Source organism: Mirounga angustirostris, unplaced genomic scaffold, assembly GCF_029215605.1.
Source record: "Mirounga angustirostris isolate CCGP_5_RB_7025 unplaced genomic scaffold, mMirAng1.0.hap1 SCAF_3, whole genome shotgun sequence".
NCBI lineage: Eukaryota > Metazoa > Chordata > Mammalia > Carnivora > Phocidae > Mirounga > Mirounga angustirostris.
The window spans coordinates 130761107-130776013 of record NW_026991711.1 but is presented as its reverse complement, the minus strand read 5'-3'; the positions used below and the strand labels follow the sequence as shown (position 1 = coordinate 130776013).

Genomic DNA, 14907 nt, shown 5'->3' with positions numbered 1-14907 from the left:
CCTTAAAACTTTCTAATGTAACTATAAAAAGGATTTTGAAAAAGCTCGTGTTTCCCGGAAAGCATAATGCTAGCAGTGAGATTAAAAGGAAAGGTGATATATAAGTGTGGGTATGTATGGAAATATGTTCTGTACATGAAAGAGATAGGAAATTATAGGCCTCATACCATAACAGTCATATCAGTGCAAGACCATGTAACACATTAGCTAAAATAATATGACAAAGTAGAAATTTAGAGACATGTTATTTTATTAACTTTAAATACTCCAGGTAGTGGAGCTGAGGTTTTCTTAGTAAAAAATTACCTGTGACCATGGCAATTCATATATAACATAATAGGGTGGATGAGTTTAAAAGCAAATGTTAGTATACACGACCAACAGAAACCTGGCTGGTCTGGTATATACCAGAAGTCAACAACAACAACAAAAAGGTTTCATTCGCTCTGAGTTAGATTTAACTCATTAATAATATATCTTCTAAAAATTAAGAACCTATGACCAAGGATAATTTATGCAACTTTTAAAGACATACCTTTTTAAAATATTTTTTATTAATGTAATGATGAATGGATACTTGCAAAACCTACTCTACATTCCATATTATTCTTGTTTCGTTACAGAACAAATTCCAAGGATGTATATTTGACCTCGTAACAAACCAAGTTTTTGATATCACCATCATGGTTCTTATCTGCCTCAACATGGTAACCATGATGGTAGAAAAAGAGGGACAAAGTAAATACATGACTGATGTTTTATACTGGATAAATGTGGTTTTTATTATCCTTTTCACTGGAGAATGTGTGCTGAAACTGATCTCCCTCAGACACTACTACTTCACTGTAGGATGGAACATTTTTGACTTTGTGGTTGTGATTCTCTCCATTGTAGGTAAGACCATTTTGAATCAAACTAAACTTCACTTATGCTCAGAGAAGCTTCTGAATTCTTGAATGTAAATTTACTTTTGAGTACATAAGTAAAAGGAAAGAATGAAGGAGCCTTAAAGGCAAAACTAAATAAAACAAACACCTCTGTGTCAGAATTCCTGGGTTCATGCTCCAGGTCTCGAAGCCACAACTTTTCTATTTGTTAGCAGCATGTAATACTCCCTGATATTTGATTTCCAAGATTACCCTTCAAAGAAGTAGCAACTGTGTCTATATGTAGGTAAGTAGTAGAAAGACCTGTATGGGGGTAGAAAGACCAAAGGAGAATCTGAAATCACCTCTAGTTTTAGCACATCATGAGAACTGTCCCTTGATTAATGATCATTAATAGCCAGAATACCCTGACTCTTTGTAAACATTCTTTCTGAATTCGAAGTGAAGGTAAGGTCTCAAGAAATGCCATTTTCATTTCTTATGGCCTCATACTTGGCAAGTCTATAAAATAGAATCATTTCTCAACCAACCCCAGTCATGGCCATGAATCACAGTACATGATTTTATACTTCTTCCCCTTTCATTAGCATAGCTGTTTCTCTGTCCTCTTGTTTTCTCACTATCTGCACATGCCTTGCCCCATATTTTAGGGTTGCATTTATTTTTAGAATTACAAATTTTAGACAGAAAGAGATTGTGGAGATTATTTAATACACATTCAACTTACAGATGATGAAACAGGCAGACCCAGAAAGGTTAAAGGTCACATAACCTAACACCTCAATATAGAGTACCATGTCACTTAGAAGAGGCATTCAAAATCAATTTTTGAAAGAAGAGTATTAAGAAAGTATTAAGATATCAGAAAACAAATTAAAATTTAGATAGGAATCTCAGAGTAATAACAAGCAAAATAGTGGAAGCATTCCCTTCAAGTTAGGAAGAAAAAAAGAGTGTTCCTCAATCACCTCTATTTTTAACAGTGTTGGCTGATGCAATTAAATAAGAAAACAGAGGGATACATGGAGCAAATGATCTTCATTGTCAGATCATATTATGACATTCTTTAAAAATGAAAGAGAATCAACCAAAAAAAATGGATTCAATTAGAATTAAGAAGTTACAAACTTTAAATCACGTGTATCGATATTCATAAGTGTTTTATATGTGGACAAAAAATTTAGAAAGTATACCTAAAGAAAAATCTCATTTGCATTTGCAATAAAAATAAAGTAAAATATCCAGTAACAACTTATGCATTTCTTAATGCGTAAGACTTCTATGAGGAAAGCTAACAGACATAAAAGAAGTCTTATATAATTGAAAGGCTTTTCTTATACTTGGATAAGAAGGCTATCACTGTAATCATGACCCTGTTTGAAATAAATTAATTTGTAAATGCAGTGTTATCCCAGTGAGAATATCAATGTCTTTTTGCCTGGTGGAAATAATATATTGGCAATATAAGTCTAAATGATTCTAAAATTTATCTGGAAGAAAAATTAAAGTAATGAGGAGTGACATTGCTAGATACTTAGACTATTATAACATTGATGAAGTAAAACAGTGTTCTCAATGGATTCATATAGATAATTCAAAATTTAACTTCACTATATAGAGAATTACTAATTTGCTCAGTAGAAAGATTACGTGAATCAAAAATTAAAGTGTTAAAAATAGATTCAAGAAGAAATAAATTTATAACAATGAACCTGAATAGTCCTTCCTATTTATGACACAAATTTGAGTCTATGAAGAAAAAAATAACAGATTATATAAAAATCAAAATATTCTATGGAGAAAACCTCACCACCACCTCTCCCCAGTCAAAAAGATTGAAAGACAAAACAGGGAAAAATTGTATGTAGCATGTAAGACCAACAAAGGATTAGCACTTTCAGTAGAAAAATAGTCTTCCTAAATCAATAAGAAAATAGTAAATATCTCATTAGAAAAATGGGCAAAGGATTTGACACGGCCAAAAAGAGAAAGTTGAAAATAGACAACAAGCACACAAAACGTCCAATAAACAAGAAAAAAATGTGGATTTTTTTTTTCCAACAAAAAATTTATAATGAGGTGTTTTGAAACATCATAAAGATTTTCTGATAAAAATTTAAAGAACCACAATACTGGTTGAGCATGTGGAGGATGAGCACTTTCATACATCATTGTGAAGAGGTATACAGACTTTCTGGAGATAGGTTTGGTGATATATAAGAAAATCTTAAATACACTGATCATTTATTAACATATTATCAAATGATGCTCACATAACTAGAAAAAAATATACCTACTTGAATATTTACCTCAGCCAAAAATATTGAAAACAACATAAAATTCTTCAATATGTGGTTATTTGGACAGAACATTATGGAACTATGAGAAATTACTTTGTTGCCATTTGAATGGAAATATTTCCATGACATGATAAAGTGACTCAGATTATAAAAAATGCCTATGTAACATAATTACATTCATGTGACAATGTGTGTGTATGCTTGCACAGAAAAATGTCTAAAGTGATACTCAACAAAATAGTAACAGTTATTATAATTGATGGTATTTCAGGTGATTTAGATTTCCTTTTAAGTGCTTCACTGTATTGCTTGAATTTTCTACATGAGTAGGTATCACCCATATAATCAAAAATTATTATGGATGAAAAAAAAAATGTCCACAAACTTAATAAAGGGAGAGAAAATGTCACAATGGCAGTATCAGTCATTTTCCTTTGGGATTGCTCAATCTTTTGATTGTTAGGAAATTGCTTTCAATATAAAATGACAGTCCTGAAATGGTAAGAGAGAAGATGGCAGATAAAATTACTTAAAAGTCGTGATTTTCTGTAGCATGGATATTTAACTATTTCCATCCCCTCCCCCTCCCCAGGTATGTTTCTGGCTGAGCTGATAGAAAAATACTTTGTGTCCCCTACCCTGTTCCGAGTGATCCGGCTCGCCAGGATTGGTCGAATCTTGCGTCTGATCAAAGGGGCCAAGGGGATCCGCACTCTGCTCTTTGCCCTGATGATGTCCCTTCCTGCCTTGTTTAACATCGGCCTCCTGCTCTTCCTGGTCATGTTCATCTACGCCATCTTTGGAATGTCCAACTTTGCCTATGTTAAAAAGGAAGCTGGAATTAATGACATGTTCAACTTTGAGACCTTTGGCAACAGCATGATCTGCCTGTTCCAAATTACCACCTCTGCTGGCTGGGACGGATTGCTAGCACCTATTCTCAACAGTGCACCACCTGACTGTGATCCAAAAAAAGTTCATCCTGGAAGTTCAGTTGAAGGAGACTGCGGGAACCCATCTGTTGGGATATTCTATTTTGTCAGTTACATCATCATATCATTTCTGGTTGTGGTGAACATGTACATTGCTGTCATCCTGGAGAACTTCAGTGTTGCTACTGAAGAAAGTACTGAACCCCTAAGTGAGGATGACTTTGAGATGTTCTACGAGGTTTGGGAGAAGTTTGATCCCGATGCCACCCAGTTTATAGAGTTCGCCAAGCTCTCTGATTTTGCAGCTGCCCTGGATCCTCCTCTCCTCATAGCCAAACCAAACAAAGTCCAGCTCATCGCCATGGACCTGCCCATGGTCAGTGGGGACCGGATCCATTGTCTTGACATCTTATTTGCTTTTACAAAGCGTGTTTTGGGTGAAAGTGGAGAGATGGACTCTCTACGTTCACAGATGGAGGAAAGGTTCATGTCAGCAAATCCTTCTAAAGTGTCCTATGAACCCATAACAACTACACTAAAACGAAAACAAGAGGATGTGTCTGCTACTGTCATTCAGCGTGCTTACAGACGTTACCGCTTACGGCAAAATGTCAAAAATATATCCAGCATATACATAAAAGATGGAGACCGAGATGATGGTTCGCCCAATAAAGAAGATATGGTGTTTGATAACATTAATGAGAACTCGAGTCCAGAAAAAACAGATGCAACCCCGTCCACTGTCTCTCCACCTTCATATGACAGTGTAACAAAGCCAGACAAAGAGAAATATGAAACAGACAAAACAGAAAAGGAAGACAAAGGGAAAGATAGCAAGGAAAGCAAAAAATAGAGCTTTGTTTTTGATATATTGTTTACAGCCTCTGAAGGTGATATATTTGTGTTAATAAGACTCTTTTAAGGAAGTCTATGCCAAAACTTTTTATCAAAATATTCTCAAAGTCAGTGCAGTGACTAGCTCTGATTCCCTTAAATAGGTGGGCAGCATTAGCAGATGGCTACATTTGCATTGGTAAATGATTCTGTACGAATTTTGAGAGTCTCTATAAGGAGTCGATTACAGCAAACAAAGCTGTTTAATTTTATTTGCTTTTCATAAATCAGATGACCATGTAGAAAGTGTTCACATTTGCCTTGTCATCTTTTCACGGGATTCTGAACATTCCTGTTTCCCATGCAAATACAAACACACACGCATCTATCATTTGGATATCTATAAAAGTAGTTTACCTTGGCTTTGCAATGAAATGTCCTGATAGAAGGAATGGCCATTAGTAACGAATGTTTAGTTAACACATCTGTTTTTAGGGAGCAAGACTCTTCTCCATGTACAGAGGACGTTCTATATTTTGAGGTGCTTACATTTATTCTATACTGCATCAGAACAGATTTTTATGTGCCTAGACAATGCCATGCGAATAAAAACGTATGTAGGCTATTCACTTCAACAAATATTTTTCATTCATCTTGACTCATAGACCAACCAGGATAAGATTTACCTTTAGAGTATCGTGCTTCATAGCCTGCCTTTTAAAATATCCTTCTTTGTTCATATGATAACCATACAACATGAGAAATTATTTTAAGTACATATCACATTCCTCAAAAGAAGAAAAAAACTGAAGATGCTTAAGAAAAGAAGGAATGGAAGAAAGCTTTATTCACTTTTATTTATACAATCTAACACTTGGCTGTGCTGCCCTAAAACACCAATGATAACCCTACTCTTCATCTGTTTGGTCACAAATTTCTGCTTTCTCGGGCAGTACTGTCTAGTCATTCTTTAGCACAAAGCAAAGTTAATATTTTTCTTCAGTGAAGTGCTTCCTGATGTGCAGATATCTATTTGATAATGTGGTTCATGTATGAGCAGATAGTGGCTTGGGCAAAGTCTGGACTGCATCACCTGCATGCCATCCGAAATGTGTATGGCAAACTTTCAAGTCACGATACATGACGGTCTTTCAACACAGACTTGTGTTGAGCATGAGTGAAAGATCATTCAACAGGGATTCTTGCCACCCTGCTTTCTTGCCACTAACTTACTTCCCTAATTTGTGCTATTAATCCTTTTGGACCCTTCTCTTTCATCTATAAAAATGAGGACAATGTTACTTTGACTTACAATTCTAGGACTATGAGGTATATTTGATATCAATCAATAAGTACCCTGAGCTTATAGTTCACCAAGCACATTTCATTTTGTTTTAGCTGCTGTCTGCCTACCAAGGATTATAAATCTAGTTTTAAAAAATCCTCGTTGATGATGGCTTGAAAAGAAATGGCCATGATGCATTTTTTTCATGAGTTTATTTCAGGAATATGAGCTCTTTCTTCTATCAAGTTACTTATGCATAGGCAAAAATTGAGTTACATAAGTAGAAAGTAATTTTATTTAGAAGATTTTGTAGGAGTTTTCAAAGCAAGTATATATATCATTCATTTGCTTTTCTAAATTAAAAAAGAACATAAATTATATTTCTATAATAAATACAACATATTTTTTGTTGTTCAGGCTAGCTAAAAATAAAGGAGATTTTAAGAAAACCTACAGAAATGAAGAGTATGGGTAGAAAATGACAGACAGAAAGAGGGACAGACTAAGAAACACAGATATGAGATCAACAGAAAAAAAACAGAGACATTTCCACAGAACTTCGTATCTTGAAAGTTTTTAAATTGTGACATATTTTACAACATCTGTGAGGGAGATTATCACTTCTAGACATTTGTCCTAAGGTACATATGAAACTAAATCTAGGGCCAAAGATTCTTTGCACCTACAGTCAATCATTCATCTTAGGTTATTTGAGCCCCTGTTTTATTTAATATGAAAGATACCATGCAGTGTTTCCCTAGACTATGTAGAGCATTGCACTGCATGCCTGCTAAGCCTGTTGAAAATAGGTTTTGACAATTAGGGAACCGTCTAAATATATTACATTTGTAATATTTTTAATACATTAAATTAAGAAATTAATATCACCTTAGATTTAAATTCAGTCTATCGTTATTATTTTAAACCCATATAACTATAACTGCATTTTGCGTATTTATATATTATGAAAAGACGTATGGTGGACAGGTTTATGTGTGATTTACTATTAATGTTTTTACATTGCCTTATTTTTATGTAAAATAAAAAATACTGGCAACTGGTTCCTCAACAGTTTCTTCTTAGCATTTCAAAAAAAAAAATTTACAAATTTGCTCTTTTATTTCATGCCAAACCAATTTCATGCTGAACAATACTTTTTTTTTAAAATAACATAGTTAGGTTTTGTATATATATGTTTTCCCAGGAATGTCTAGTTGTGACTTTTTATCAATTAAAAACAATATATGGAATTGAGAGCTTATTTTGTACTGTGTAAGCTTGAAGTAAAATTAGCCTTTGCTTTTCATGTAGGTTACTGTTCAGTACTGATAATGAAATGCCTCCAGAAGGCACTGTCATGCTAATCTTTCAGTTATATAATCACTGGATTCATTTCACCTGATGAGGTAGAATGGCAGTTACACTGTAAAATTTAAGTTAGAATAAAATGGAAGGAAACACAAATGGAAGCAAAGATTTGAACACAAATGCATACATGCAATTTGGAGAAAAGTGGGAGAATCTCATTTTGCTTTTTTGACTGTAACATAGTTTGCAAAAGATATAAGTGACTTGTGGGTTCTTTCTAAATGCTGCTTGTTGAAAACCTCAACCCAAAATGTTCAGCATGATTTTAAAGATTTTTGATAGCTTTATTAAAAAGATTTAAGATAAAATGCACATGTAAATAAAGCAGTTTTAAATAGCAATTTTGGAGAAATGTTACTGGAAGTAATGAAGGGAGGGCCAGCTAAATTAGAATGGCCAAGTAATCGGCCTGGGTTTAGGACCTATGTATAGAGACTACACATTTTTTTAAGTATCTGTGGTTATGATGTAATATTCTTGAGAAAAATAATCAAGAATTGCTTCATAAAAATAAATGAATAGCCATGCATATAATAATGCTGTTTACATAGAATTCTGTACAATTTTCATACATCTGTGGATGCTCAAAATGTTGAGTTTGTCATAAATTATATTGTAGTTATACTTGAGCCTTACACATAGAATGTAAAAATAAAAATCATTAACAAAATAAAGTCATGTTTGCATGTATTTTCTGTTTCTGTGAGAATAATCTTTAAGGAGGTAAGTTCAGTGCAGGCTTACATTGAAGCTACTAGTAGCTTTTTTCTTTAAATGGAAAGATAGTTTCAAATGTCCTCCATAAGAAGTCTTCCAGGATAAGAACGATGGGGACAAAGAGTATAGAGTTCTAAAGCAATTCATTGACATTCACAACAGAGTTTGTGCAGAAGGAAAAAACTGAGACAAGAAGTGAAGATACGCTAACATTTAGCCACACAGTGACAGCAGGTATCTTTTTCATATAATAGCGTAATTGTGTCATTGAGAGTTTAACACACATCATGGCCAAGGGCTTGGGTTCCAGACCCAAAACTGTGTTTGGATCCCAGTTAAGCTATGACTCTCTGAGCTTCCTGAATACATTATTTAACTTATGTGTGACTCAGCGTTCTCATCTATAAAATGAGGGTAATTGTACTACTTCACTATTTATGGTCATAAAAGAGAATGAGAAAATCCATGTGTAGCAATCAGAGCAATGTCTGACAAGACAAAATCAATCATTTACATTAGTAGTAGTAGTAGTGTGGCAACAAATTTGCCACTAAACATATAAGAGCCCAGGCTACCCCTGTGCTCATCGGAGCACAATGCATTCTTCATAAACACTAAATGATGACAATATTTCCTCTATTTGACATGACTTTGTGTAAATATGGTACCCTAAAGAGTCTTACACATCTTACTGGCATGTAAAAAACGTTGAGCGATATGATATATACACAAAAATATTTCAAAATTGAGCTGTTTTTGAGATTTGTGAATTCAAACAACATGCTAAATGAGGAAACATGCATATTTACAAAGGTTTAGCTTACTGCAAGAAAAATTTGGAGGAGGTCATTCCCATATTTAGCTAAGTAGTCAATCCAAACCTCTATTTTGCTTTAGCTGTGAGCATCCAGTCCTGCTTTTGATTTTTAAATAAGATACACTAAGAATAATTGCTGCTGCACTCGGCCATTATTTCAAGCTTATGTGCTATTATAATGGCATGTAGAAAGATAGAAAATCTTCTTAGGGACCTCTGTACTGGCAGTTGTGATAATCACTGCAACATAAAATTATAGTCCCCGCACAGCATCATTATGCATCTTAACATAACTGATTGGCAATCACAGGAAGTTCCTACAACAAAAGAATTAACTTCTTCCTTGCTATAGATAACACTGTGCCATAACCCAAGCAAAATAAGCTGCAGAGTACATGGTAATCTCTCTCAAGGGAGGGGAGGATTGCATACTGGCCAGACCTTTCCTGCAATAGCATTTGATGCACAGAGGAAAAGTAACATGAATAATTGATAGCTCTAAACAAGCAGTAGAGCAAACATGCTATACTTTACTCCCTATTATTCCGAGCAGTGTAACTAGATAGGTACATTAACAATTGATCTAAGAAAAAAGCCAATTTTAAGCGATTTAGGAGGGATGTTTAATGTTTTGTCATGTGTTTTAGCTTGAATCTCATTTTCAAATTTTTCAAAAACAATTGAAATGCAACAAAGGAATAGATAAAACAATGGACAGAGGTATATAGAAAAGATTTAGGTCTTCTTAACAATTTTAAAATCTAGCTGAACTGAGCAAAAATTATTCTCGCTCCAGATGTAATATTTGCTGGTATGTCCTGTTTTTGGTTTTATTTCATAGAGGACAAAACATCTTCCATTTAGTTAACTTCTACTAGCAACAGCTTAGAATGTTTTTAGGAGCCGATCAGAATAATGAAAAGCGAAGACAAATCATATTACAAAGTGAAAGAAGTCCATCTGAAAAGGCTACATACCATACAAACAAGCAGGTGGCTCCAGTGGGAATATTTCAGGGCAGTCAGAACACACTGAAGTTTCATAATCATTGGGAATTTTAAATAAGAGTTGATTTTAATGACATTAGACCCCTAGCAAAGTTGAAACGAGCACTACCAAAGAAAACCTATATATATTTTAGTAACTTAAAATAACATTTATTATCTCACGATTTCTGTGGTCCAGGACTTTGGGAGTAGTTTGTCTGGAGAGTGAAGTTGTCACCTGGGGCTGCAGTCTTCTGGAGGCTTGAGGAAGGCTAAAAGATCTGTTATCAAGATAGCTCACTCACATGGCCATTAGCAGGCCTCAGATCCTCACCGGCTGTTTAAGGAGGCCTCACTTTCCCCTCCACCTGTATCTTTCCACAGGGTTTGCTTGAGTGTTCTGGCTTTCCCCAGAGAGCAAGGAAGAAACTTCACTGCCTTTTGTGACCTACCCTCAGAAGTCACAATCCATCATTTTCACCACATTCTATTCATGAGATGCAAGTCAAGCACATGCTCAAAGGAGGGGCATGAAACCACTTCTCGAAGGGAAGAGTAACAGAATATGTGAACATGAAAATATTTTTTCTTAAAAAAAATCAGTGAAGGGGCACCTGGGTGGCTCAGTTGTTAAGCGTCTGCCTTCGGCTCAGGTCATGATCCCAGGGTCCTGGGATCGAGTCCCAAATTGGGCTCCCTGCTCAGCGGGGAGCCTGCTTCTCCCTCTCCCTCCGCCTTCTGCTCCCCCTGCTTGTGCTCTCTGTCAAATAAATAAATAAAATCTTTAAAAAAAAATCAGTGAAGTTCTCAACTACCAAACTTCTAAAGATCAAACTCTTATTCCGACTCCCTTTAAGAAAATAGTAAAGATAGAATTCTCTTGCAATCTCCTGAACAACTTAGTGCATTTTGATGTATTGGTTCTAGTTGATGCCCTCAATTGAATCAGCTCTGATAAGAGAGGACTGGGAAGAAACAGACGTGGGAAAAGCATTCGTTCATGCTTCATTTTCCTGCCTTATTTATTTCCTCTTACATTCACCTTACCCTAACCATCTCATTTAGACCCTAAATTCAGAACAAAGATTGATGACTGGTTTAGAGTTACCTGATTTGGCCTTGGCACTTGCAACTAAAAGAAAAGTTATGTTTATCTCTAAAGAGTCACATATTGTCCATTTATTTTAGAGATAAATGGGTCTGCCTCCTACGAACCTCAGCCAGAATACCACTTAGAGCCGAGTTATGGGCAGAAAGGGATCTGGGAGGGAGCCAGGGAGAACAAGAGATGCAATCTCCTTTAGCTTTGTACCACAGGCCACAGCCTAGATCAGAAATCTGAAGAACGACTGCAGTCAAGAAGTGAACGGTTTTAGACAAGCATCTCTTAATTTGTTTCTTTGAAATAAAGTTAAAACTTCAACTTAACTCTTATGCCTAGAGCAAGAAGGGGCAAGGATAGCTTGCTCTGAAGAAGCCAGTGCTGGTACAGAAAAACGGAGCCCTTGGAACTGTACAAAAGCTGAGGAGTCATTCTGGCAGCTTAAAATGACAGCCTTTGGCATCTTTTCCCTATTGTCATTTCTTCCTGTCCAGTTATTTCTTCCCAGAGTAAGAGAACTCTTTTTTCCTCCCCTGTTTCTGTCACCTTGGGAGCTAAAACCAACAAAACTAATCTCTTCCTCTTTGTAAGATCAATAAAGCAAATTAGACATGACATTGAAAGCACTTAAAGAGATCTAAGCTCTGTTGTTAGCACTGCAATACCATCTTATGCCTTTAAGAATTGTCAAAAAATGTAAATATATGAATATATACACAGCAGCAGTCATATCATGAATTTAAACCTGTCACTTACTAACAACGTGACTGTGAACTTGAACCATGCGCTATATTTTCTGAGCCTCAAGTTCATCTATGAGAGACTGGCACTCAGTGGTCTTCAAGTACATAAGTACATGGTAGGAACTTTAAAGGGCAGCAATTTATTATGCATTTTCTGAAGTACCTCTCAATCTAGGATTCAGTCATAAATTCGATAAAATGATATTGAGCATCTCCTGGGTGGTGGGAGAGTCAACGATCATAGCACTACGCTATTTTTCCGAATTGCAGCCTGTGAACGTGAGAGGAGCTTTATATAGCCGGGGCAGCCCGGAGCTGAGTATTAAGATCGGAGTAACAGTTTTGAATGTGTTGGAGTTTGAGGTACTGTGAGTCAAAGTAAAAGTCCTAAAGGCAATTGAATATAAGCTCTGAATAATAAAGAATATAAAAATATGAAGTTAAATGAAGTTCAGTCAGGATTAGAGACACATATCCAGGAGTCATTGCTTCCCAGGGGTGGGTGAATCCAAAGACACGCCAAGTCAACCAGGAAGAATAGACACAAGTAGAAGCTCAAAACAGAGTTTTAAGGAGAGTGAACAGAATATGAAGAAAGAGAAAGCGATCAGCTTTACAAACTGCTTCAGAGTTGTCACACAACTAAACACTAAAGACGTCACTTGTTGAGGACAGTGTTTTTGGTGGAATTGTAGATGCAAAAGTCACAGTACATCAGGCAGTGAGAAATATGTTAAGCCTTAATATGATCATTACCCACCTCCCATGAAATTCACCTTTCCAGCACACAGCAAGGTAGGTATTAAAAAAATCAAAACTTAAGGAATCAAACTGAATATCCTTTCTTGTGAAGTGTGTGTGTTTGCATTTTCTGCCCATTTTTAAATTGGGATTTCAGGACATCAGTGGAAATGACAAAGTAGGGGCTTCTCAAAATCTCCTTCTCCATAAAGGAAGAGGACTGGCAAAATTGTCAAAACCAACTTTTTCATATCTCTTGAATTTAACCAAAGGAGCTTTTATTCAAGAAAAATGGCTGAATCTCAGTAAGTACAGCAAGCTTTATAATTGTTTCAAAAACCAGTTGTCTCATAATCTCAGTGAAAACCTGAAGCCTAAAAGCCAGTGGAGGAGGCAGAACAGGTTTGGAGCTCCCCCAAAGCCCTGTGTCCAGAGAATTGTCTGGCAACTGCCTGAAAAATGCACCCTTTATTTTGCCTGACTCAAAGTTACCGAATGCAAACAGCCTTTTCCCTGGGGTTGTTCGCAATTATCTAACATTGCAGCTGCCTGGGGCAGTGATAATGTGGTAAACAAGATTACCGAAAAATTTAAAAGGAAAGGCCAGGGAAAGACACCTCCATCATGGACTTTGTAAAACCCCAACATATTTCTGCGAACCCACAAGCCGCCCGCAGGTACAGGGCCACGTGCATGCCAGGGCCGTGCACGTGTGCTGAGTTCTCACCTCTGGCTGACCTTGATGCTCTATAGAAGCAGGAAATGACAGCTAAGGTAGAGTGGCAAACTGCCGGCCTGAGTCGTAAAGCATGTCTCAACAAGAAAACAAAGGGCCTCAGCAAAGGCTGGGAGATGTAATGATCCGAGGCATCTAAAGAAATTTCCGTCCAATCATTGGCTGAGCACTAGTTAATTGAGAAGAGACTTCAGTGTCCACACATGAGAAAGAAGACAGACTTTACTGATTTAGCCCAGGTAAGCCACTAAACAGACAAGCACCCACCACCACCACCACCACCACCACCAAGGACAAACCAAGGGGGAAGGGGAAATCTGACCCTAAGATTAGCAGGTGATTTCTTGTTAGAAACCATGGAGGGCAGAGGCAGTGAGATGACATATTCAAGGTACTTAAAGAAACACTGAACTAGGAATTCTTTACCCAGAAAAACTAACCTTCAGAAGTGGAGAGATTAAGACATTCTCAGGTGAACAAAAACTGAAAGAATATGTTGTGAGCACATCTGCCCCACAAGAAGTACTAAAGAGAGCGCTTAGGCTGAAATGACAGGACACTAGCCAGTAACTCAAATTTACAGGAAAAAAGAGCACCAAGAAAGGTCACCAAATCAGGAAGTTATATATAAAAGACAGCATGAATGTATTTTTTATTTGTAATTCCTCCTTTTCTCCTATGGGATGTAAACAATAACTGTGTAAAGCCGTAATTTTAGGTCTGTGTTGATGGCATACGAAGTGTCAGGATGTAATTTGTATGACTTAATAGCACAAAGAATGGAGGAGGGAAGGAGATAGTTAGGAGCAAATGTTTTGTATACTATTGAAATTAAATTGGTATTAACCCAAACTAGATTGTTATAGGTTAAAATATTAATTGTAATCATCAGGACAACCACAAAAATATAAGAAATGACAAGGGAATTAAAATAGAACACTAGAAAATGTGTATTTAACACAAAAGAAAGCAGTAAGGGAGAGATAGAGGGGAAAAAAAACCATGGCATATAGGTAATAATAAAGTGGCAAACCGAAATGCTACCTTATCAATATACTGGAATATCAGTCTTATGTTTTGTTTTTTTTAAGCTATTCATTAGAGAAATGAAAATTAAAACAGCAATGAAATATCACTAGACCACCATCGGAATGGCTACTTTTTTTTTTTTCTTAAGATTTCATTTATTTGACAGAGAGAGACACAGCGAGAGAGGGAACACAAGCAGGGGGAGTGGGAGAGAGAGAAGTAGGCCTCCCGTTGAGTAGGGAGCCCAATGCGGGGCTCGATCCCAGGACCCCGGGACCATGACCCGAGCCAAAGGCACCCCAGGCGCCCCAGGAATGGCTACATTTTTAAAAAGACTGACAAGAGCAAGTATTGTCAAATATATGGAGCAAAAGAAATTCTCATACCTTTCTAGCAAGAACATAAATTTGTACAGTTACTTTAAAAATAT

General features: G+C 36.2%; 1 protein-coding gene across 3 annotated transcripts in view; it reads left to right on the top strand.

The window, feature by feature from the left end:
* SCN9A (sodium voltage-gated channel alpha subunit 9) overlaps nt 1-8291 on the top strand; it is a 177479-nt gene extending 169188 nt beyond the window's left edge. For all 3 annotated transcript variants that reach the window (XM_064586642.1, XM_064586641.1, XM_054506155.2), the window contains 2 exons: nt 624-894; nt 3780-8291. In XM_064586642.1, coding sequence (XP_064442712.1) covers nt 624-894; nt 3780-4972 — 1464 coding nt within the window. In that variant the 3' untranslated portion in view covers nt 4973-8291. The remainder of the gene's footprint in view (nt 1-623; nt 895-3779) is intronic.
* The last annotated feature ends 6616 nt before the right edge of the window (nt 8292-14907 follow it).